The sequence below is a fragment of the Lynx canadensis genome, chromosome B3 (assembly GCF_007474595.2).
Source record: "Lynx canadensis isolate LIC74 chromosome B3, mLynCan4.pri.v2, whole genome shotgun sequence".
Taxonomy (NCBI): domain Eukaryota; kingdom Metazoa; phylum Chordata; class Mammalia; order Carnivora; family Felidae; genus Lynx; species Lynx canadensis.
In genome coordinates this window covers 80322800-80349035 of record NC_044308.2, presented here as the reverse complement: position 1 = coordinate 80349035, position 26236 = coordinate 80322800, and the positions used below count along the sequence as shown (strand labels likewise).

At 34.7% G+C, this 26236-nt stretch overlaps 2 protein-coding genes and 1 long non-coding RNA gene across 6 annotated transcripts in view; 1 reads left to right on the top strand and 2 right to left on the bottom strand.

The window, feature by feature from the left end:
• The window catches only part of SCFD1 (sec1 family domain containing 1), a 123669-nt gene extending 117893 nt beyond the window's left edge, over window positions 1-5776 (bottom strand). Inside the window, exon 1 of the mRNA XM_030318874.1 lies at window positions 5690-5776. Within this exon, the coding sequence (XP_030174734.1) occupies window positions 5690-5747 (58 nt within the window). The 5' untranslated portion in view covers window positions 5748-5776. The remainder of the gene's footprint in view (window positions 1-5689) is intronic.
• A 1816-nt stretch (window positions 5777-7592) lies between these two features.
• Window positions 7593-24959, top strand: LOC115516334. Its single transcript, XR_003969515.1, has 3 exons — window positions 7593-7620; window positions 19910-19912; window positions 24897-24959. It is a non-coding gene; the product is annotated as an uncharacterized LOC115516334 (long non-coding RNA).
• The window catches only part of G2E3 (G2/M-phase specific E3 ubiquitin protein ligase), a 67875-nt gene continuing 50447 nt past the window's right edge, over window positions 8809-26236 (bottom strand). For all 4 annotated transcript variants that reach the window (XM_030318868.1, XM_030318870.1, XM_030318869.1 and 1 more), the window contains 5 exons: window positions 23812-24119; window positions 21222-21403; window positions 17397-17569; window positions 12509-12699; window positions 8809-11380 (listed from right to left, as the gene is read on the bottom strand). In XM_030318868.1, coding sequence (XP_030174728.1) covers window positions 11124-11380; window positions 12509-12699; window positions 17397-17569; window positions 21222-21403; window positions 23812-24119 — 1111 coding nt within the window. In that variant the 3' untranslated portion in view covers window positions 8809-11123. The remainder of the gene's footprint in view (window positions 11381-12508; window positions 12700-17396; window positions 17570-21221; window positions 21404-23811; window positions 24120-26236) is intronic.

Genomic DNA, 26236 nt, shown 5'->3' with positions numbered 1-26236 from the left:
AAATATTTTAATTCCAGTATAGTTAACATACAGTGTTATACTAGTTGTAGATATATGATCGAGTAATTCAATAATTCTGTACATTACTCAGTGCTCATCATGATGTGTACTCTTTAATCCCCATCACCTATTTTACTCATCTCCCCACCCACCTCCCCTCTGATAACCATCAATTTGTTCTCTATAGTTAGGAGTCTGTTCTTGGTTTATTCTTTTTCTTTCTCCTTTGCTTGTCTTATTTCTTAAATTCCACATGAGTAAAATCATATGGTATTTGTCTTTCTCTGATTTATTTCACTTAGTATTATACTGTCTAGCTCCATCCACGTTGTTGCAAATGATAAAGGGATAGCATCTAAAATATATAAAGAACTTAAACAACTTAACAACCAAAAAACAAATAATCCAATTAAAAATGGGCAGAAGACATCAATAGACATTTCCTCATACATTTTATACAGATGCAAAAAGAAATTTTATCAACTACAAATTTGCAGTGGTCTCAATAGATAACTGGTGTTGTTGTCTATTTACTACTGTCTGGCTGAAAGCACAGATCAGCATCACTCTTTTGAAAAACAAAAACTACATAGGATATATTTAAGTGGTTCATATACAAAACCTTCATACAGTAGGTCTATGTTTTAGTTATCTTGTAATACATTTTATGACCAATTTGCCTCATCAGATTCAATGAAAAGTTATACTGTTCAATATTATATGCTCCATGGAAAAAGTGAGACTTTACCAAAGATATGGTAGATAACTCCTGATAAGAAAATATACAATTTCTAAAATCAAAGCAGTTATGCTCTATGTGTTATTGAATTTTGAGATTTTTAGTGCTCATCTGTTCATGTGTATTACAGATTCAGAAATATTTTCTAAGGAAAATTAAAATCTCTCTATACTTCTGTGTGAAGTTGAAAAGTCCTTGGGGTGCCTGGATGGCTCAGTTGATTAAGCGTCGACTTCTGCACAGGTCATGATCTCATGGTTCATGAGCTCCAGCCCCGCATCGGGCTCTGTGCCAACAGCTCAGAGCCTAGAGCCTGGAGCCTGGAGCCTGTTTTGGATTCTGTGTCTCCCTCTCTCTCTGACCCTCCCCCATTCATGCTCTGTCTCTGTCTCAAAAATAAACATAAAAAAAAAATTAATAATTTAAAAAAAAAAAAGGAAAGGCCAAATATTCAAGGAAGGGTATTAGTTGGGTAATTAAATTTTTAAGATTGGCAACCCTGAAATCTATTTGGTTGATCTTTAAAAGCATTTGGGGGTTCCTGGGTGGCTCAGGTGGTTAAGCTTCCAACTTTGGCTCAGGTCATGATCTCATGGTTCCTGTGTTCAAGGTCCACATCGGGCTCTGTGCTGATGGCTCAGGGCCTGGAACCTGCTTCGAATTCTGTATCTCCCTCTTTCTCTGCTCCTCCCCTGCTCCTGCTCTGTCTCTCTCACAAAAATAAACAAACATTTAAAAAAATTAAAAAATAAAAAATAAAATCATTTGGATTAGACTTTATTGATACAAAATAATCTACAGGTCATACTCTTCCCTACATAATACATTATACTATATATTATATATATAGCATATATAATTGACCATATAATATTCAAATCACCAGTGTATTAATTTTTGGTATATTGATTCACACACTAGAAAAACCTCTATTAAATGCCAAGCTTACAAATACTATGATATTATACAAAAAAAAATACATAAACAAGCAGAAAAACACTTTGGTACTTAAAACTGAAGTAACATAGGAGGCATACAAGGTGCTGCAGAATGAACTCTCCCACTGAGCTTTTGGCAAGTTCTTCTACCTCCAGGCAATATAGCCATCATCACCCTGGCACCCATGGCCCAACAAAAAGAAAATCTTGTTTCTAGGAACTGTTCACATTCTTGGGACAACTAGGAAAAACCACAGCCCAGGCTGCATCAGAGTCCCAGGTGTATAGTTTCTCTAGAGTTAGGCCTTACTTTACTGAAAAAGGCCAGTATCAGCAGATATTCCCACATCTGCCTTCCTAGTCCCATCTAGGTGAGTTTCTTCAACTGTGACCCTTGGCTAACTTGTTAACAGATTTTGACACAGTGGATTCCTTAATAAAGTACAGGGCCTGTGTTCAAAGAATATGTAAGAATGTATTTTTAGTTTCATCAGAGTAACTCTCCTATAGGCTTAAATCATTGCTTTTAAATGAAATGGCAAACTAGTTTTCTTTATTGGCTCTAAACATATCATTTCTAGACTTGGTTAATATAGTTTCACCCTAACCTGAAATATTTTCTTTACTCATCTGCTATATATTCAACCACATTTACTATTCATTCAACAAATGTTTAGTTATTGTTTACCATATGCTGGGCACTGCTCCAGCCGATGGCACTAAACACAACAGACTGAATAAAAATTACCTATCCTCAAGGAACTTTCATTTTAGTTGGGGTAAAAAGACAACAGATTAAGTTAAACATATGGCATATAAGATTATATTAAGTGCTATGGAGTAAAACAAAGGGAAGGAGAGAGAGCTGCAGTGTAATTTTAGTTTTACTTATTTTTATTAAAAAAAATTTTTTTAGTGTTTATTAATTTTGAGGGGGGGGGCAGAGCGATAATCCCAAGCAGGCTCCATGCTGTCAGCTCAGAGCCTGATGTGGGGCTCAAACTTATAACCGTGAGATCATGACCTGAGCCAAGATCAAGAGTCAAATGCTTAACCAACTGACCCATCCAGGAGCCCCCGCAGTGTAAGTAAAAAAAAATTTTTTTAACGTTTATTTATTATTGAGAGACAGAGCATGAGCATGGGAGGGGCAGAGAAAGGAGGAGACACAGAATCCAAAGCAGGCTCCAGGCCCTGAGCTATCAGCACAGAGCCTGACGCGGGGCTTGAACTTACAAACTGTGAGATCATGACCTGAGCCGAAGTCAGATGCTTAACTGACTGAGCCATCCAGGTGCCCCCTTGCAGTGTAATTTTAAATAGAGTAGACAAGAAAGGCCTCCTGAGAGGGTAACATTTGAGTAAAGATGAGAGAGTGAGCCATGCAGATGTCTCTGAAAGAATATCCAGAAAGGGGTAACAAATAAAAAGGCTCTCAAGTGGGAGCATTCCAACGTGTTCAAGCAAAGGGGAGAGTAATAGGCAGTCAGATCAGAAAGTTAAGCAGGAAATATACCACATAAGGCCTTGTAGACCACTATAATATTATTTTGGTTTTTACCAGGATTGAAATGGAAAGCTGTTGGAGAGTTCTGCGCAAATATGTGACAAGATCACTTTGTTACTTTGTGGGGAAAAAAATGAAGGGGAACAGGAATATAACAGCAAAACAACTAAATAAGAGGTTACTGCAGAAATTCTTGGCGTTCTGGACCTGCGTGAAAGCAATGCCAACAGTCAGATTGTGAATGTATTTTCAGAGTAGAGCTGATAACATTTACTCACAGATCTGATGTGGGATATGAAAAACAGAAGTCAAGAAACCTTAAAGGTTTCTGACCTGTGCAACTAACTACAAGGGTGGAGTTGCTATTAATTGAAATGGGGTAAATGGAATTCAGAGGAAAAGGTCCAGGCCTGAGATATAAACTTGGGGATTATTAGCATATAGATGATATCTAAAGCCAAGAGGCTACATTAGGTCACTGCAAGAAAGAAAGCAGTGGATCTGCGGCTTGCCAAGGTTGAGAAGCGGGAGTGTTGAGCAAGAACCTTCAACAGAGAGGCATGCATGAAGGGCAACGATAGATAATACAGGATGTTGTCTGTTGCACTAAAGGTAAGAATAAAGAGAGTGAGTGATCCAAGAAACTTTCACAAATCAGATGACTTTTAAGGTGACCTTTAAAAGATAAATATTCTTCAAGCAGGAAAACAAAAAATAGCCATGCTAGTTAGTTATCCTCTCTATACCTTAGTTTTCTCATCTATAAAATGGAGACAATACACATAAAATCACTTAAAACAATGCTTAGGAATACTATTCAGTATCAGCTATTATCTACCCAAATAGATCGCAAATTCCTGTGTCCCATGGTGTCTTCATCTAGAATATTTGAGAACTGATTTTGAGTTACTTCCAAAAACATTCTCAATAGTCATGAGGGAAAGGTTTACTTCTGGTACTCTAGCACACATATAGGGGTTTACCTTTGTCCGAAAATAAGACAGAACTCAACTAGAGTACTAATCTGATAAATGATTATTATGGCATAACCTATCTAGTTGTAATGTGAAATCTTACTACAATGAAGTGTATTTCCACAGAAATTGAAATTATATTAGGATTCAACATTCTACAAAGTTTCTGCATATAAAAATTACTACCATAAAAATTTTATTTTTCAAAACGCTGCTTTCTATTGGTTTCTAAGCAAAACGGTGCTTTCTAAGTCTTCCTTGATATGTTATTTTATTTTAATATGTAACATGACCTAATTCATTGAGCTTCATTAAGCTGTCAGAACCATACTGCAAAGACAAGTGGGGCTTCTATTTGCTTACTGGTAAAATGTATGGCAGGTATTCCCCAAACCTTACTTATTTAAATTATGCGTAACTTCACCTGATAGCTTATACTAAATTTATCTAATGGAAAAAGCAGAACACAATTCCATATGCACTGTGTTATTACTAGATAGTCCTAAGGAAGGAATCAAGCACAGCTGAAATCCCTTCTGGTAAGCCATATTAATTGTAACCATTTATTTTCCAGTTCGAATTAACATTCAAAAGAACTTAATTACAAGGGAAAGAATTTCCAATTGTGCATACTCTTGATGGTTTGTTTCTATCAGCTCCTCAGAATTCACAGCCTGCCAACTTTCAGGACAATTCGCTAACAGGAACAAACCATTAGTCTGTAGCTAACAAGTATAAACTCTGTTGTCATCAGAAGTTTACAAAAAATAAGTAAAAACAAAATATCTAACATGTAAAAATATGAAAGCTAAAGGGAAGAAATATGTACTTTAAAAAAAAACACATTTAACGGTACAAACAGAAGCTGTATGACTGCTCTATCGAGGATGAAACTAATAGTTTTACAATACTAATCTGTCAAACAGTTAAAATGACAAAGCTACTAATTCTTTTGGTTTTTGCCATTCTTGAATTCCATTCCAGTAGAAGGAAATCTTTATCACTGGGCATTTCTCTTCAGGTACCCCCAAAAGACTGGTCCAAAGAAGAGAAATGGCAGAAGGTAAGCTGCTCTGAAAGAATACTTAAATTTTGTTAATTGTGAAGGAAATGCCCCCAAACGAAACTCTTTCAACATTAAAATCTAGAGAAGACCTGGACCAGGCACAGAAACAAACCCGGAGACTTCATAGGTGGCAACACAGGGGAATATCTATGTTGTTATCTGCCAGCTGCCAGATATTCTTGTGATGGCCTTTTGAAGCCCAGCAGAAAAGGGACAAGAGCAGGGCCATAGCAACCCTTAAGCCCCTTTTCCTGAACCACAAATGAGGCCGCGTTCTCGAGCTATTACATCTCTTGCCTAAAAACTCAAAAGGGGAGGGGCTCTCGATGCTTTGGGAACTGGATTGAGCTTCAGGAGGTCCATCTCAGAGCTGCACACACCACGACCGAGGGAGGGCGACAAGCAGGAGAAGAAGAAATCCCCACCACAGGCACAAGACCGCAGGGAGAAGGGAGTAAGACGTACCTGTTTGTCTTTCTCGAATACTGGCTGCTGCAGCCGTCGCCATCTTGACTCCCACCATCCACTGCCCGGTTAGCGAAGAACCCGAGGATTACGTGGCTGCCCGGACTGCCCCGGAAGCAAAGCCCAGAGGGGCGGGGTCAAGGGAGGTTCCTGGTGGCCGGATCCCGCCTCCTTCAGCTCTCTTCAGAACTTGGAGACGCAGTGAACTTAGTACCTGAACACCTGGTAGTGCTTACTTTCCAGCTGCGTAATAGTAGGAATTTTTATCCTATCTAATCAAGCCACAGCTTCTCAGATGGTAGCTGCGTTGAATAGAGTTGTTAGGGTAGGAGCGTGGTGTAATGCTAAGAACCTAATTAAATACTAAATTGGTCGTTTACAGATCTCTTAAGTGGTGAGAAGGCTCTAGGGGATCTAAAGATCACTGGACTAAAGTAAATGAAGCTCCAGGAACAAAGTAGGCGTTTAAAAGCTGACTCCATTCTCCTTCCCAGTGCAGCAGGAGAGGTCTCCTTTCCCAGGGAAACAGGCAGCTTTGGAGCATTGCTCTAATTTGGCAGATTTCTCAATCTTATCTTTTAGGCAAAATGGTCTAGTTTATGGTGTTTTGCGTACATGAACACAGGAGCTAGTAAGATTCAAAATAGCAAACTGAATATCCTCCTCCTTTGCTTTTAGTAACTGCAAAAATCACATGTGGGGGAGGGTTGCTTGGTTAATGGACAGCTGGTTTTTAATATACACTTGAAACTGCGTGATGACAAAACATATCCGATATTGATAACTAATTTTGGTTGTGTAATTTTTTGTCTTTATCAGGGTGTAATTGACAAATTCAAAAGGTAAAGTTTACACTGTGATGATCTGATATAGTTATATATTGTGAAGGGTTCCCCCCATCTAGTTATCACATCCATTGCTTCACATATTTATCTTTGTTTTGGTGAGATTTAAAATCTACTCAGTAAATTTCAATTATACAATAATCAACTGTAGTCACCATGTTATATATTAGGTCTCAGACCTTATTCATCTTCTAGCTGAAAAGTTGTTACTGCATCAAATGACCTACATGTATAATCTTAAAAAAAAAAAAAATCAAATTCATGGAAACAAAGAGTGGTTACCAGGGACAAGTGACTGGGGAAAATAGGAAGAGGTTGATCAAAGGTTATGAACCTACATTCTTTAAGAACTGCATCCTCTAGTTTTCACAGCTAACTGGCATATTCACTGAAAATTTAACTGGAACATTTACTATTTTATTCAGTGTTATTTTGAAGGCATTGCCAATGATCTAGATGTACTGTAATTAAACAGAAATAACAATTCCTACCCTAGGGGAATGTTGTACTTCGTTGTTTGTCTTCATGGAATGTAGAATATATAGACTTTCCCATCTTTCAGTATCTGAAAGCCCAATCTTGATTTGTGTATTTTTACTTTCAAACGCAAACCTGTTAACCATTTCAGTTCTATCACAGACTTCTTCCCAGGACTCTGAGTCATAGTAATATAAAACATTAAAACAATGTTTAACAGTTCTATACAATATATACATATGAAATAATATAGTGTCCTGACTAAGGAATGCACTTAGGGTGGCAAAAACGTATAAAATATTATACTCCACAGAAGAATGATTACAGTAGACAAATAGAAAATAGACCCTGTGAGGCTGAGATTGAGAAAGGAATTTGTTACCCATTTTTTTTTTAATTTTTTTCAATGTTTTTATTTATTTTGGGGACAGAGAGAGACAGAGCATGAATGGGGGAGGGGCAGAGAGAGAGGGAGACACAGAATCGGAAACAGGCTCCAGGCTCTGAGCCATCAGCCCAGAGCCTGACGCGGGGCTCGAACTCACGGACCGCGAGATCGTGACCTGGCTGAAGTCGGACGCTTAACCGACTGCGCCACTCAGGCGCCCCGTTACCCATTTTTAAAATCAGAAAGAATCAAACGATGGCTTCAGAGTGTTAACCCCTTATTTACTGTAGCCTGGCTCTACCTATCCAGATTTTTGCCTTAAATAATTTATCCTGACAAAAAAACTATTATTTTACATTAGGGAATAGTTTTAAGTTTAACACAGAATGTCACAGAATGGCTTACTGAAGAGGTTCTCAGGTGTCAGTCAGAGGAGTCAGGATCTCTCAAATGTGAAAAGGATCTTGGATCTAGTATTGTCAGAATCTTAACCTCAATAAATCCTAACAAGTTATTTAATTTAGCTCATATAAGCACTTCACATTTAGTAGCATGAACATATTTATTTAACAAACTTCATTGTAATTATGTTTTCTGGTTACATCTGAAGTCTTAAAAAAAAAAAAAAACAAACAACGGAAAAATAGGCTGACACATCAACTATCACCTAGTATAATACCCGGCATATGTTGGGCAACTGGAAAAGAAAGAGTCAAAATGAGAACTTGAAAATTGGGTCTTTTCAAAACAATCCAAAATTTTCTAAACTACATACACATTCAAGTAATCCATTATTCAATGTGTTCTTATACTCTGTATTGCATTACTTGAAGCATAAAACTTTGTATTGCATTACTTACAGCATGAACAGTAGTTTAATAGCTTATTCTAAAACTAACAAAGAAGCATGTGATAATCCCTATATAAAAAAGAATTACATTATCATAAATAGAATCTTGTTCTAATCATTTTCTTATAATGACTAAATACTAAAGGCAAAGTCATGGAGAAAACTTACCTATTATAATCTCCTTTACTTAGCATTCAGTATTGAGTATAAAAGTAACAATAGATTACATAAATTTAGGGAAAAAATTACTGAAAGTTTTAGCATAAAGTAGAAGCCAAAGTGAATTCTCTGGTTAGTAATCAAATGAAAGCTTTTTACTTGACCCAAACAATGGCTTATTCATAATATGGAAATTAAATATTACAAAGTATAAAATCATAACCCAGTTTGATGAAATATTTTAAAGAAACTTTAACCTTAAATACTAAAACACTAAAGTGACTAAGTACAAGAATATAAAGAATTGTATAAAAGGTCTTCAGACGAAGTTCCCATAACAAAAGGCTTAAAAGATGTCTAAAAACAACGAATTTAAAACTAACCAAAGACCATTAGCAGATGTGTAATAGGTGACTTTATGGTTTTCTTCAATATTGAGACCAATGTAAAACAAACTTGAAATATATGGCATTTTGACAACTCAAACAGTTAGGAAATACAAATACACATTGATAAGGTTTCATAGCCTAATGACTTTAGAAATTCAATGTCAGTAAGAGTTGTGCACTGGCTATAACAATGAATAGAAAAAAGAAAAAGAACAATCACAATATTAACCATTTGACATAGTAACACTGCAGAAAATAAATATAGGATTCTCTACTATGCCTTGACTATACAGATTAACCTAAATATCAAATTAATGGAACATCCTTAAACCCAGAAGATGCTTTGCAATAAGTATGCTTCACTTTAAAATGTGAATATCCTAAATTATTATTTACATCATACCTTATCCCTAAGTCCCTGTCTACACATAACATAGTGAAATGAGGAACTGAAATACTGTTTCTAGTTATCGCCAACCAAGCATATTGCTTCCATACAAACCCTACCGTACCCTACCCAAAAACTGTGTGAAATTTCATCAGTTTTAATTACCACTTCAGGAGAAATTAAAACTACAAATGACCAGAAAATAGCTTTAATTAGGTTATTTGGTTTATACTGGTTTTTAATTTCATAAAATCTAGGTAGGGTTGAGAAATATCCAATTTATCATCACATTTAGAATAAAAGCTATATGGAAAATTTGAAGTTTATATTAGGCATTCAAACTTTTATTAATCCTTTAATTACTTTTGATAATTTAACAAATCAAGACAAAGACATGCCTTGTGTCAAGTTCTTAAAAACTTCAAGTTAAAATGAAACTGTAATTTGCTGGGTCTGTCAGTAAGTGTAACAAAGGAAATTGTATTAGGATTATGTTTTAGTTTTCCTTTGGTATTAAGAGATATGTTGTTTTCCTTTAAAAAGTATCAATAATTAAAGGATGTCTTGGGGAGAATATGATGATAGTTGATTATCTGCTATGTATATTTAAAAAATGTGATTAAAACCAACCTCTCATAAAGATTTACCTCTTATCCAATTTACCTTGGTGGAAAACCCATTTAATATTTGATAACAGATTAGGGACGTAAGACTTTTCCACTTTCTTCTTTTGTAAGAACATACACATGGGGACGTGACCATGGGACTTTGTATCTTCAAATTGTTATTATGTGATTTTTTTGTTACTTTTAGGTGTTCTTTAATTTTTAGTAACATTAATAAAGTTTAAAAGGCAAGGAAAGGTAAAGAGTTTATAGTAAGATACAATGAAACACTGTAGTTAATTCTGCATGGTGACATCAGAGTGGGTTTTTCATTCTATTTGCATTTCTTTCTTACGTGTTTCTAGGTTGCTTTTATAATAACAATATCTTTCAAGAGCAAAGAAGATAACTGTATAACACAGTGTTACCAGTTTACCTATCATACAACCATCTTGGTAATAAATAACTGTCAAATAGTCAAACCTACCACATGGCGATCCACTGAGATAACTGAGACACCAAAAATGATTCTGGATCAGACATAATGTGATTTAATACGACACAGGGGATACAGAGAGGGGAAAAAAATCCTATGATTAAAGACAAGGCTTTAAAGAAGACACTTTCTTAGGTATTTTCAACTATATTTTATCCACCTCAGAAGTGTTCTTAAGACTATATGGAATGTCCATAGATTTTAGAATATTTGTGCAATTCTGCTTTTCATATAATACTTCCCATTAGGCATAATCTAATTGCAGTGAAGGTCTGTTTTAATATAAATCAGTAATCTAAAAGCATTTTTAATCAATTTAGTGCCATCCTAGAAAAAAAAAAAAACACTTATAACACGTTCCCTGGAATATATGCCTTTGATTTATATAACAGGATTTATCAATTAGCTTTTCTATTTAATGCTTTAAAATAAGAAATAATTTGAAAATTTTGTAAAACTAGAAAAAACATTGTGGCATCCTGTAACTAATACTAATTTGCAGAAATAGTGAATACAAGTTTTTTTCCCCCATATATATATATATATATACACCATGCTATTATACTTGAAAAAAGTCTGTACAGCTATTTTAAAACTATTTATATTAAAGTTTATGAAGCATGTATTTTAAGAAAATAGAAAAATATCAACTTTGACTGGTATACTTTAACACAAAAAGTTTTTAGCTTAAATGGCCAAAACATTCCTTTATGTTCATATCATAAATTTTATTGGGCCAAGAAGCTGACAAGTTTGTTGAAAAATGATGATGGACAGATTTCTGAAACAAAAGTATCAATAGCAGCTTTTAAAGAAGCATGTCTTTGTTCAAAACATTTAATGTCCAATGTAGTGAGTACTTTCTTCCTTTTCTAGTCTTAGAGTGTTTTTTATGGCAAAATCCATATTTTCTTGAAATTCTTGATATGTATTGGTGATTGGAAGAGCTAAACAGTTATTACACTTGTTTCCGACAGGAAAATCCATATGAAGACACTCAATTGAAGGAGTGGGTTTAAATCCAGCTGGTGGAATGGAATTGCAACCAGTTGCAAAAATAAGAATGTCTTCCATTGTTACTGCAGATTTACCATCTGAAAAGTTTACCAAAAAAGAAAAATAAATCCATGTTATATATATTGCTATCATCATAGACTCTTTCCCAACTAGACAGTGAATGAATATTTAAAGGCAGAGAATCTAACATCTATCTTAGACAAACTAAATCACCAGATCAAATGTAATAAGAGGAAAACTGTACATCCAATAAATGTTTATTTGAACCTCAAAGTAGAACTCAGAAAATCATTTAGTAGAACTACTCATTATACATTCGAATGCCTTCTCTAATATAAAATTATCATATAATTAAAGAGGTTCAGTGGGCATGATAATAAAAATAATTTTAAACCATTTCCGGATCATCCCTATTTAAGAAACTAGTTCATCAAATGCAGAGAGGAAAAATAAATGGTGTAAAACAACTAAACAGCCCACCTAAGAAGAATTTTAACTAAAATTTAAATCCTTCCTGCTCAATTTAAATGGAATGATTTTACATAGCTAATGCTCAATGATATTTACCATTTCCATAGCCCTAAGCAATGGATGAAGAATAATTCAATTTAACTTAACATTGCAAAAGATGAAATCGATGACTAGTTTTAGGATTACTCTATGCTGTGGCAATCCCTTATTTATTTATTTTTCAAGTTTTTATTTAAATAACAGTTAATTAACATACGGTGTAATATCAGTTTCAGGAGTAGAATTTAGTGATTCACCACTTACATACAGCACCCAATGCTCATCACAGCAAGTGCCCTCCTTAATGCCCATCACTCATTTAAACCATCCCGCTGCCCACCTCCCTTCCAGCAACTCTCAGTTTGTTCTCTATAATTGAGTCTTATGGTTTGCCTCCCTCTCTCTTATTTTTTCTCCTTTCCCTATGTTCATCTGTTTTGTTTCTTAAAATTACACATAAGAATGCCTTTCACCTCAAATTATCAAGAGGACAATGTATTGCAAAATTTAACTTTACTTTGTAATCTTTCCTGATCACTTTTAACTCAGTCATATAAACTTGTCTTGAAATACATTCTGTAAATATGGAGTTAGATGAAAAGTCTTATTACCAAAAAGCAAAACTCAAAGAAATAAACTAATATACTATAACAAATTTTCTAAGACAATTAAAAAAAAATAAAACATCCACATACCCTCAACAGCCTGTAAATAACTGTTCCAAAACCCCAAAGACTGTACATTGGATAATGTGCGGACTGTAAAAAGATCACTAAGGATTTCTGCAGAAAGATTCTCAGGTTTATGACAGAAGATGCTATAAAATGCTTCTGGGTAAGTCTGAATTTTCTCCAAAACACCAAGAGTTTTCAGACCCTGCTTAAAACTTAAGAGAAATAAACAATAAGCCAACATTTATACATGTGTTTGGTATTACAATTACAAATTAACATTTCTAGCTAATTTACTACCACATATACTTACATATGAGGAAAAATATGTAATAATATAGATATACATGATATGATACTTTTAAATCAATAACAAACAGGTATACTAATATAAAATTAATATTTTATCTGCTCACATTATTTGAGTTTATAAACTAGTTATAAATTAAGCTAACAACTTTTTAAAAGGAAAAAAGTAGACGTGAAGTATTTTACACTGCAAAGTTAGTTGGTAGAAGAATGAAGATGCCTGGAGAATGCAAAGAAAAATAGTAGTAATAAATCTTAGCCACATAAAAAAATTAAAATATGTACTGCTAAAAAGAAATTAAGAAGACAAAAAAAAGTGGGAATATGTTTGTTATATACATGACAGAAAACTAATTTCTCAGGGGCGCCTGGGTGGTGTAGTCGGTTAAGCGTCCGACTTCAGCCAGGTCACGATCTCGTGGTCCTTGAGTTCGAGCCCCGCGTCGGGCTCTGGGCTGATGGCTCAGAGCCTGGAGCCTGTTTCCGTTTCTGTGTCTCCCTCTCTCTCTGCCCCTCGCCCGTTCATGCTCTCTCTCTGTCCCAAAAATAAAAAAACGTTGAAAAAAAATTTTTTTTAAAGAAAACTAATTTCTCTAATATACAAAAAATTGAAGTCATTTTTCTGAAAGAACAATCTAATAGAAAATGAGCTAAATATGAATGGGTAATTAACAAAATACAAGTAAACTTTTAAAAATGCACATTCTTACTAGTAAGGAAGAATGGAGGTTTATTTTTGCCTATCAGACTGACTGAGCCCTACCTGTGGCTCTAGATCCCCTACCCACCTTCTTAGGTACCTGCTACAGATTCATCTCCTTTTCTATTGGCTTTTCCTCCAGAGCACAGAAATGTGCTTATCTTTCCCATCTTTAAATAGAAAAAAAAAAATTCTTTCAATCCCATCTGTTTTCCTTTCTAAGTACATGGTGAAGTAGGAGACCACCCACTTGAAAGATTAATGTACATTCACTATCTTCATTTGCTTATTTCCTATTCACTTTTATTCCATTCCTGTCTGTATCTGAGGAAAAACTGCCCTAAGTTCACGAATGATCTCCTTCTACAGCATCAGTCTTCTGGTTTCTCTTATTTCTCTGGCCAGATCGTTTCAGGCTCTTACAAAGCTTCGTCTTTCTTTATTTTGCCTTAAATGTTGCTGTTTCTCCCTCATTGATCTGTAACAAGGCCAATTTCTCTTCTCCCTTACCCTCTCCCATGGCTGTATTTAGCAGGTATACACTCACTCATCACTATAAAATCTATTACCTCCAGCCCAGAAATATACCCAACAGGCTAATTGTTACCATATATTCCAAGCAACCAAACAATTATCAAGTCCAAAAGAAAGTTAATTAGCTTACTACCAGAATCTGAACCATAATTGACAGTATATGCCTCCATTATCCCTCAAATTAGGATAGCTAAATCTAAAAGTCATCCTTAACTATTTCCTCTTCCATCCCTTATTACCTAGTCCTATGAATTTCCTTTTCTGAAATCCCTTTTAGCTGCTCATTTCTCTGTATACCCCTCTACCACCCTATTACAAACCACTGGCAGAGGAATTGTATCAGGCATGCAAATTCCCAAGTTTGTTTCCATGCTCTAGCTCTAGAGATGTGCCAGAAACAAACCCTAATACTGTCAGTCATCCTGACGTAGACTGAAAAGACGTAGACTTTTTCCTTTGGAAAAAAAGGTCTAAATAAATATAATTAAAGATCTTGAGATCATCCTATCTAGATTACTTGGGCTGTCTAAATACAATGACAAGTGGATTATAAAGTGTCTCTTTATAAGAGACACAGAGAGGAAAAGGCCATGTGATAGAGATTCGAAACTACAAGTATTTTCTACTGTGGAGTGATCTCCAGAATATATTGCCAATTAAAAAAAAAAAAGACCAGAAAAAAGAGTGGATGGTATGTTACTATTTATCTAATAAAAGAAATTAGTACACATTCACACAAATATTTATCTGCTACCATTAAAAAAAACCCCAAGTAGAGGTGCCTGGGTGGCTCAGTCGGTTAAGTGCCTGACTTCCCTCAGGTCGTATCTCATGACTCATGAGTTTGAGCCTCGCATCGGGCTCTGTGCTGACACCTCAGAGCCTGAAGTCTGCTTCGGATACTCTCTCCCTCTCTCTCTCTCTGCCCCTCCCCCACTCAGTCCCTCTCTGTTTCTCAAAAATAAATAAACATTAAAAAAATTTTTTAAACCCATAAATAATAGAAAGATAAGCAATGAAAATCACTAAAATGATTACTTCATCAGGGAATGAAAGGTGAATGTGATAAAGATGAAAGCTATACCCCTCTGAATACAACTGGTATCATAGAGCTGAGTTTTTTTTTTTTTTTTTTTGAGAAAGAGAGGGTGAGAATGGACATAAGTTGGGGAGGGGCAGACAGAGAAAAGTGGGGAAAGAGAGAATTCCAAGCAGGGTTTGTGCTGTCAATGCAGAGCCCGATGCAGGGCTTGAATTCACAAACTGTGAGATGGTGACCTGAGCCAAAATCAAAAATCAGACACTTAACCGACTAAGCCACCCAGGTGCCTCTGAGTTCTTTCAATATACTTTCATTATAGATTAGACTTTGGAACCATGCAAATATTTGACATTATTTTAAAATAAAAATTTTTAAAAATCACAAAAAATAGAGGTGCCTGGGTGGCTCAATCCATTAAGCATCTGACTATTGATGTGAGGTCACGATCTCACAGTGGTGAGATCAGCATCACGTTGGGCTCTGCACTGAGCATGGAAAGGAGCCTGCTTGGGATTCTCTCTTTCCCCACTTTTCTCTCTCTGCCCCCCCAACTTACGTCCATTCTCACCCTCTCTTTCTCAAAGGAAATAAACATTAATAAAAATAATAAGTAGGGGCTCCTGGGTGGCTCAGTAGGTTGAGCGTCTGACTTTGGCTCAGGTCATGATTTCATGGTTTGTGACTTCGAGCCCCACATAGGGCTCTGTGCTGACAGCTCAGAGCTTGGAGCCTACTTTGGATTCTGTGTCTCTTCCTCTCTCTGCCCCTCCCATGCTCATGCTCTGTCTCTCTCTCTCAATAATAAATAAATGCTAAAAAAAAAAAAGAAAGAAAAAAGAAGAAAAATAAGTAAAAATTATTAAAAATAAAAAATGAAAATAAAATGTATATTCAGTTAGTAGTATAAAAACAGAATATTCCAAATGTTTTTAAAATACAATAATTTACACAGCCCTAGAAAAATGTTAATCTGTTTTCAATACTAATATGGTATTGGTGATAATGTTGGTAATGTTATTTGAGACTGTTATTAATGAAATGTGGAATAAATCAAGTGAGTAATTATTTCATACTTTAATTCTCCTGTGTTGTTGACAATTAAGATTCTCAACATGGAGCAAAGAAAAAGTTAAAAATCTTGTAGTAGTGAATTTGAAGTTATCACTAAAAGCCAATATATTTTTTACCTTAAAAACCTGAAACCAAACCAAAACAGTCCTATATTTCCTAGTTTGGCTTCACTGAAAAGGCCTAAAAACAGTGACTAATCTGGCAAAAATAAGCATTCCTAGCATCCAGATTGTGTTTTTCAAATACTATTCCCCTTTCAAAGAAACAAAGGTTCCTTAGTTCAAAATGCAAAACAGAGCCTGAAAGACCTCATCATACCATACAGCAAGAAAGCTATCATAGATCATTAAGGTTAACATCAGAAAAACTCAAAAAAGAGGCGCCTGGATGGTTTAGTCAGTTGAGTGTCCGACTTCAACTCAGGTCATGATCTCATGGTTTCATGAGTTCAAGCCCCACATCGTGTCACTGCTGTCAGCTCCAAGCCCACTTTAGATCCTCTGTCCCTCTTTCTGCCCCTTTCCCGCTCATGCTTGCACTCTCTCTCTCAAAAATAAAGAGACATTAAAAAAAAAAAACAAAACTCAAAAGAAACAAAAGAAGATTTACAATGGCAAAATATGGAGACAATTAGAACTTAAGTGAATGGTTTTGAATGCATCAAATGTATTTAAATCTATGGATTAACAAAGGTAAATGAACAAGACTGGCCACAGGCTGACTAGTAATTATTAGATTTGTGTGGTGATTACACGGTGTCCCAGTATGCTTACTTTCATATGTATTTTATATTATGAGAATAGAAAAAATGCGAGAACCATAAATTTCCAAACTTCTTTTAAGGGTGACTAGAACAAAAAGTTTGAAGACCAGTGTTCTAAGCTAACAAAGAGCAAAGCTCACACCTACCTTGTTAATCAAAGAATGCTTAGTACTTATTACCCAGCAGACAACAGATGCTCAATAAATAGTTATTAAGTGAATGAGTAGAAATCGAATAGTTGGCTTATATGCTAAGAAATTTAAAATATTTTTTATTTAGAAAAATAATTATAAGTTGAGACAATTATTACTTTTCCTACCCAAGTATGAGACATTTACACAACTCCATATAAAAGGGTTAGAACAGTAACTATCCTTAAGACATTAGTTTTAAAGCACTATTTAAAATAGCTTAAATTTTTATCAAATATATCTAACATTATAAGACAATCACTTTAAACATGTAATTTGAGAGAATCATATAAACAACTTACCTTTCAAAGGGTGCTTGGACTCTCTTAATTACATGGTAAACTAGTATATCTTTTGCCAACATGTATTTGTCACTTATTGATGTTATAAGTCTTAGACATCCAATAAGCTCGAGATAGTTATAGCATTCATTTACTATTGAGTTTAAGTCAGCCACAGTTGTTGCAGTATTTACCTATAATGAAGAAAATATACCCAGTTTACCCATTTACGTGTGAATGATATTTACATTCAAATGACACTTACTACTTTAAATTTAATTCTAGAGAACACCAGAGTGGAGTGAAAGTATATCAAGAATTATTTTCTATAATAAATGTATGGCAATCCAGTTTAATAAAGTGTAAATTTCTGCCTTCAAGAAACATAAAGTATAATGCCACTTTAATATAGAAATTTATTTACATCTGAGGCAACAATTGACACAGAACAGTTACATAGCATGAGAGAGGCAAATGAGATAACAACCTGAGATTTCATGAAAGACAGTATCAGCTAAGACTTAAAAGAGGGATAGAATCAAAAGAATAGTTGAGGGAACAACATAAAACAAAGAAATTCTTGACCATTTATATGCCAGACACTTCCATATAGGTTAGCTCTTTAACAAAATTACACAGGGAAAGAAAGATTAAATATAGGAAGCAGTCAGAGTGCCTGAGTGGCTCAGTCAGTTAATCGTCTGGCTCTGGATTTTGGCTCAGGTCATGGTCTCATGGTTTGGGATGGAGCCCCACATCAGGCTCCGCGCTGATGGTACAGGGGCTTGGTATTCTCTCTGCCCCTCGCTATAAACAAACTTAAAAAAAAAAAAGAAAAATAGAAAGCAGTCAATAGTCTATTTGAATAGAAAACTTCCTTTTTATTTCTTCTTTCCAAAAGACTTTTTTCAGAGATTTACATGATTTTCCTCATTCATTTCAGATCTCTGCTGAAATCCCAGAAGTTTTTCCTGACTACCCTCATCAAAATACTACCTTCACACTCAGAAGGGTAATATTACCTTATGCCCCCAAACCCAACCTGAGTTTTAGTTAGGCACACAGCCAAACTTTCCTTACAGCTCAATGTGGCTATATGTGATTAAGAGCTGTCTAACGGAATGTGTCAAACTTCTCTGAACTCTACTTCTATTTCCTCCTTTAAGAACAACCTTCATGTAGATGAAGACAATATCATGATTACACAAGAGATGAGGGAATCCAATTCCCTAGATGACTTGGTGTATCATAACTATACTGCTAAAATAGAAGCCCTCTGAAAGGCCAGAGACCATTTTATACTTTGTGAACCATAGGGTGTCTGTTGCAACTACTCAATTCTGCCACTATAGTGTGAAAGCTGTCACAGACACAAAACAAATGGGAAATGGGTAGGGTTGTGTTCCAATAAAACTTTTATTTATAACACAAGAGGCAGCAGGCCAGACTTGGCCTACAGCCATAATTTGTCAGACTCTACACTAAAATCTAGATAACAAGTTTTGGAGATATGAGTATCTGTTGGGGTCTCTGTTAGGGAAGCTAAGACTAAGCTCCAACTTATTATACCCCAAACATTATCTCCTCTCTTACTCTGTTTTACTTATTTTTTTAAATGTTTGTTTATTTTTGAGACAGAGAGAGAGAGAGAGAGAGAGAAACAGAATATGAGTGGGAGAGGGGCAGAGAGAGGAAGAGACACAGAATCTGAAGCAGGTTCCTGGCTCTGAGCTGTCAGCACAGAGCCCAATGTGGGGCTTGAACTCACAAACTGTGAGATCGTGACCTGAGCCGAAGTCAGACACTTAACTGACCGACACACCCAGGTGCCCCGTTTTACTTATTTTTATAATACATTTTACTACATGACAGTATATTATATATTTATTTATCTTCTGTCCTCCCTCTAAAATGTAAATTTCAAGGAAGCAGGGACTTTGGTTCACTACCCTATCTTCAGTGATGAACCAGTATAGGGTACCTAGTTACTTGTTAACTAAATGAATGAACAAACATGGATAGGAGCACAGAGATAGGAGTAGATAAAGCCATGAGGAGGGCTGGAAGTCTTAAATGCCCTAATGAAGAGCCTAACTTTGTTCAATAGGTATTGAGAAGTTACTGAAGATTCCTGAGGAAGAAAGCAATGTGGTCATAACTACTTTTCAAAGAATCATCCTGAATAAGAATATTAGAATAATATCCTAATTATTTACACCTAGACATAATTTGAGTTTGGTACAGTAAGTGCATTTGAAATAAGAAGGAAGGGCTGAAGATAAGCCACTTTTAGAGACAGATGACTTGACACACACTGATAAATAGAATACGGAGGAATGAAAATGACCCATTCTCCAGAAAGGCATGGAAATAAGAAATCTCTTGAAAACAAAAATCAGGCAAAAAACCCCACAAATTCTGGGGAAAAAATAGTTCTGTCTTAAATATATTTGGCTTAGTGTGTCAGCAAGATTCAGATCCTATTTGATATAAAAGTCTAGGGGCTCAACAACACAAGTCTGGGAATCATTTAGAAGGTTATGGGCGAGGAGAAGGTTTCCAAATAGTACAGAGTGAGGACTGTTAAGACAAACCTAAAAACTACCCCAAGTATCAGGAATAGGAAGAAGTAAATATTAAAAAAAAAAAAAAAAAAAAAAACACACACACACACAAAAAAAAAACTGTAGAGATGAATTCCAAGACAGTCGTGATTACAAAAGGAGATGAGGAAAGAAAGGCCTTTGCATATGGTGATTTAGATCCCTGGAGATCAGCTACAAACTAGGGAACTTGGGATAATGGTGGTGGGAACAGAAGCCTGACTATAAGAAGAAATGAGTATGAAAGAGGAAGCTGAAACAACGAAGTTATAATAAAGTACATGTTTTAGTAAAGAGGAAAAAAGGAAAAATAAGTTGAAGAGTTAAAGGGTTAATTTAAACTACCATTTTAGGATGAAGTGTTTTGGGCCAAATAAAAAAGACAGACTTCCATCTTTCTTACTTTGTAGTTTTAAAACTGAGGCTTAACAAGATTAACTGATATGCCCAAGGTTACACAGTTTATAGCACTTATTTTAAATTAAAATCTGACTTCTGAGCATGTGCTTTTAAACATTAAACTATACTACCTATCAATTGAGACAACAGAGTAGGCTTAAGCAGGAAGGAGGTTAAAGGAAAAAAAGTTGAATGGATTTCAGTGTCTCCATTAGTTTCCAAATCAGTAACACGTATGTAGACAGGGATACTTATAGGGCATTATGATAGTTAAATTTTGTTTTTAAGGTCATATGTAGTACAGGGCTCAAAAAATCGTAACTATTTTTAGGTGGAAACACTGAGTCTCCCCACTGTTTCTATAAAGAAGAAATTCAGCCTTGTCCTTCTCTCCACCTAGCACTCTTATCTCCCTGTAGGAGTTAGAGTAAGTTTTTTGACTGATAAGCCAAGTCCTTGCTCTCTTCATATCCATGTGCCTGTAGGAAAGTACACTTTCATCTGCTCTCTAGCAGGCAATAAGGAGCCTGCCTTATGTTGTTTCTAGCAGGGTAGATAAATCCATCTAATTCTGAGAAGTGTTAACAAGCCATTTTGACCAAAGACCAAAGTCACATTATCCAATTGGTTGTATCAACATTAAGCCTGGCCCTTTGATCTCTAGTTGTCTGACCTTACTTAACATCTATCTCTTAATTGGTTGTGAACTCTGCTGGTAAACAGAACTGATGATACACCTTAACTACCACAAAAAGAGAAGTATTATTCTATCATAGGTCCATCATTTATATTCAAATATAACTAGAATACAGTCTTTATTTTAATAAACAAGTACATTTCTTACCCTGATTATCATTTGCGCCACGTCAAAGTCTGAAACATCGTCTAAAATTGGTTGGGTATTTTCTGGTCCATAAACAAGGCAGTTAAACAAGGTTTTAGAAAAGAAACCAGGTGAAGGACCACCATGAACCAAGGAAATGGCAAGGATTTTGCCAGCTTCATAGTAAAGATTCTCTTTCAGAGCTGTAAATACAGATAAAAATACATCAAATATAATTATATTATTATTATAAGATAACCATCATATGTGATGAATACATATACAGTAAAATTAAATACCCAAAAACTTAAATAAATGTAAAATAACTTAATTCACAGAAATTAGAATCATGTATAAAATATAGATCTCACCTAAATATATTTTTCTGAATAAAAAATGACCCATAATAGGAAAATGTAAATACAGATAATCTTTTAATACAAAAATCACCTATAATCCTATCACCAGAATAACCAGTGTGCACATTTTGATGTAAATTTCTCATATGTATATTACTATATACACAAATAGTTTGACTTCTGCATTTTTTCACTTATTATATTGTAAACTTTTTCTGTTATTCAAAATTATTCAAATTTACAGTTAATAAATGTATTAAGACTAATTTACAAATGTGCTACAATGTAAACCATCTTATAATGGCTATGTTAGCTAAGTTACATTTTCAATTATATGAGACACAATATTAACACCTATTTCCATATTCTTGTTTATATATCTTTGGTTACTTGATTACTATAAATTCCTACATATGCTAGTAGTTCAAAAGACGTAAACATTTTTAAGGTTGTTGATACACAGCGCTAAATTATCTTCCAAATGGCACAAATTTACTCCCAACAGTATATGCTATCTTACCATGTAATCACAGATTTCAATATTTTTAAAATTATCATTTAAAATGTTTTAGCTAAGTGAAGTAAGTCAGAAAAAGACCAATATCCCATGATTTCACTCATATGTGGAATTTAAGAAACAAAACAAACTAGCGAAGGGAAAAATATGAGAGAGAGAGATACACACACAAATCAAGAAACAGACTCTTAAGAACAGAGAACAAACAGATGATTACCAGAGGGGACAGAGGTGGGGGGATGTGTTAAATAGGTAATGGGGACTAAGGAGTGCACTTGTCATGATGAGCAGAGGGTGATATATGAAGTGTCAAGTTACTATATTGTACACCTGAAAGTAATATAACACTGTATGTTAACTACCTTAAATTAAAATAAAAACTTAAAAATAAATAAAATGTTTTAGGTACTTTGATAAATCAAAAAGATATCATGTAAATTTTCCTTAAAATTGTTCTGAGCAAATTATTAATAAGTAACATTATCAATACATGAACTAAATGAAATCTCCTCAACAATAACTTTATATGCAATGTATTAGCACTCACATTTTACAGTTGAACACCCTGAGTTCCAGAGAGGGCTACATAATTAACCTAAGGATGTAAAACTAATGAAGCAGATGTGTACGAAACTGAATTCAGATTTTGTGAATTCATGCACTCATTCACTGCACCAAAACTATCTTGAATTAACATTGCTGATTATTTGGAGTGTGTTTTGTTGTTGTTGTTTTTTGTTTTTTAAAAGGAGTTTAGAATTAAACTCAGTGTAGTGCATATAATACAAATAAATCTTGATAGTTCTCAATTATTTTAATGATTCAGGCAAAAGTGAGGAAGTTCTATGACATACATAGAAGGAAATTCAAATGGAATAAAATGAGACTTCTTTCAAATTTCCTATTACAGCAAAAGTGGTATAAAAGCTCCTAAAGAGTGCTAGAATTAACCATGCTTTTTTTTTAATTAAAAAAGGTTTTTTAACCATCTTCTGAGATGCATGTTTTAATTCCTTACCAGAGAAGTATCATATACATAATTTCACACAAAAAATTCTTGAAGGCAAAAGTACATTAAAAAATCCATTACAGAGGCGCCTGGGTGGCTCAGTCGGTTACGTGTCCGACTTCGGCTCAGGTCATGATCTCACGGTTCGTGAGTTTAAGCCCCGCATCGAGCTCTGTGCTGACAGCTCAGAGCCTGGAGCCTGCTTCAGATTCTGTGTCTCCCTCTCTCTCTGTTCCTCCCCTGCTCTGTCTCTGTCTCTCTCAAAAATAAAGATTAAAAAAATTTAAAAAAAAAATCCATTACATATGGACCAGAATAGTATCTGATAAAAATCCTAGGTTGTAAAGAAACATCCTATCAGCAAACTCCAAATATGTGAACAAGAAGGGCTCAAATAATCATCCATTCCATTTGGCTACATTATTCAAATGAAATTACAATGAATATAAAGTACATTTTTAAGAAGCTACAGTTAATTATGAATTCACTCCAAGGAGGATATTTGTTATAAAGAAATTAAGCATATTCTTAAATAAAAAACGTTTCACTATAAAATTTACTTGTAAAAGTATCACTCCCCCTTCTCTTTTCTGTGATTCAATCGGTATTTTATTAACAAAGTGAACTATACATTTCGACCACAGGACAGAATAGTAATTCTAACCAACTATCTCCTTCTTTATACATGGTATCTTCAGTAGGTACAATAATAAATAAAACAATTACCTTGAGAATTTAGAGACAAGTTCTTAGACAAGGACCCTTCAAATATTGGTGAATTCTCAAGATGCTGCATTAAGAGACTTAGGAATTCTTGCTTTGATCCAGGATGTTCTCTTCCAAAATTATCATTTTCATTAACATATGCTACTTCAATTGTGTATGAAGGATTAAAGTTTTGATTTCTGAATCCATCTAAGGCACTATTCCAGATATTGGCTTTATTAATCCATAATCTTTTAGCTTTTTTTTTAATTTGAAATCCTAATTCCATTATTATTGTTGATATATCTCTTCTAAATTTGCTGCCTTGCCTATAAAACATGAATTTAAACATAAAAGTTAAGTACTCTAAAGTACTTCATGTGACACAGCAGTTATATAGCCAATAAAAAAATAGAAAACTACATTAAAAGGAAGTTCTTCACCAACTCCCACCCAAAAGCACACAACAGGTCCCCTATTATTTGACTTGATTCTAAATTCTTGACTTCTTCCCAATTTCCTACCAAATTAAAACGTAATGTCATAAATGATTTATGAGAATGTTGATAGATCTTTATATCAAATTTGATCATTTTAGTAGATTCAGATATAAGAGTCAGAAGCTCAGAATCTCACCATCTTGGCCAATGGCTATAATAAACAGTTGCTTAAGTGTATTTCAAGTTCACGAGATCCTTTAAAAATAGAACAAATATAATCTTTGCTTACTCTATGAGAAAACCACAGTTGTAAGAGATTACACAATGTATTTTTAATCATAGAGTTAGTTAACAGCAGAGCTAATATTATAAACACAATTCACAACCCTTTAAATCGTACTTTTTAGTATAGACCAGTAATTCTCAGAGTGTGGTTCCAAACCAACGGCAGCAACATCATCTGGAAACTTATTAGAAATGCAAATTCTTTTTTTTTTCTTTCAAGATTTTAAGTTATCTTGACACCCAATGTGGGGCTCAAACCCACAATCCTGAAATCAAACGTTGCATACTCCACTGACTGAGCCAGCCAGGTGCCCCAGAGATGCAAATTCTTGAGCCACACAACAGGTAAACAGAACCAGAACCTCTGAGCGTGAGGCCTAGCAATCTGTGTCTTGATAAGACCTCCAGGCAATCGTATGGACTGACTCAATTGTCCCCGCCTCAATTTCTCCATCTGTACGTGGAATTAATGTACTCAAAATAATTCTGTTTGGAGCAATGTCCATGGATCATCTTTCTACATCAAGTATAATTTTTTCTCATCCTAAAACATTATAATGCGCCAATGTGGGTCAGCCTTTGCTTTTTTTCTTCACACAACCCTCTCACTATTCATTAACCCAAGTTGCAGGAAAACCAGTCTTTTGGAAATTAAGACTATCCTTCAGAAGTATGCCTTCATGTAGCAGGTTGATTTCTTGCTCCTGCCTGGAATGGAAATGCCAATGCTACTCTTTTAGAATATGATGCTAAAGCATGGAACAAGGAATCAAACTTCCCTGGTATAACATCTTTGGAAACCTACATATTAAAATTTTTAAAACTAAGGTGAACATCTTTTTTGATACTAAAAGTAATATAAAAACATTTTTAACAGATTTTCAGTTAACACAAGTGGTATCTTACAACAGCAATTCTTTACTTTTTGAAATAGCTTCATATTCAAACACTTTTGGAATACTTCATATTCCATTTCTATCCATAAATCTAGTTATCAAATATTTTCACAGAAATTCTTTACTTTCTCAGTTTAAACTTGATACTACTGTTAACAAAAAATATTTCAACATGTTTAGCTACTATAATGTTACTTGTCTGTTTTTTTTCATAAGCTCCTTTGTAAAGTTATATATACTAAAAAAAATCTTAACTTCGGCTGAATAAATACCTGACACAGAATAAGGTTGTAATTCTAGTCTTATTTAAATGTTTATGAATGATTTTAAAGTTACTTATTTTGCTTTTATGAAAATATTTAAGCATCGCTGAGCGCGGTGGTGCGCGCCTGTAGTCCCAGCCATTAGGAAGGCTGAGCCAGGAGGATAGCTTGAGCACAGGAGTTCTGGGCTGCAGTGCGTTATGCCAATCGGGTGTCTGCGCTAAGTTCGGCATCAATATGGTGACCTCCTGGGAGCCGGGGACCACCAGGTTGCCTAAAGGAAGGGGTGAACCGGACCAGGTAGGAAAATATTTAGGCATTAATACAATACAATAATACTTGTAAGTATGTCTTAAACTTTCTAAAGAGGTGACATTTAGACCTCTGACACTGACAGCAAATATATTAAGCAAATGATTATAAAGTAAAAAAATAGTATCTATATTAAATGATTCCTTTTAATAAAGTAACACAGTATACTTGATATTTTAAACTACCTTTAAAATGATCTATAATATGTATTTTACATCATGATTTAGTACACAATAAATTTCATACACAT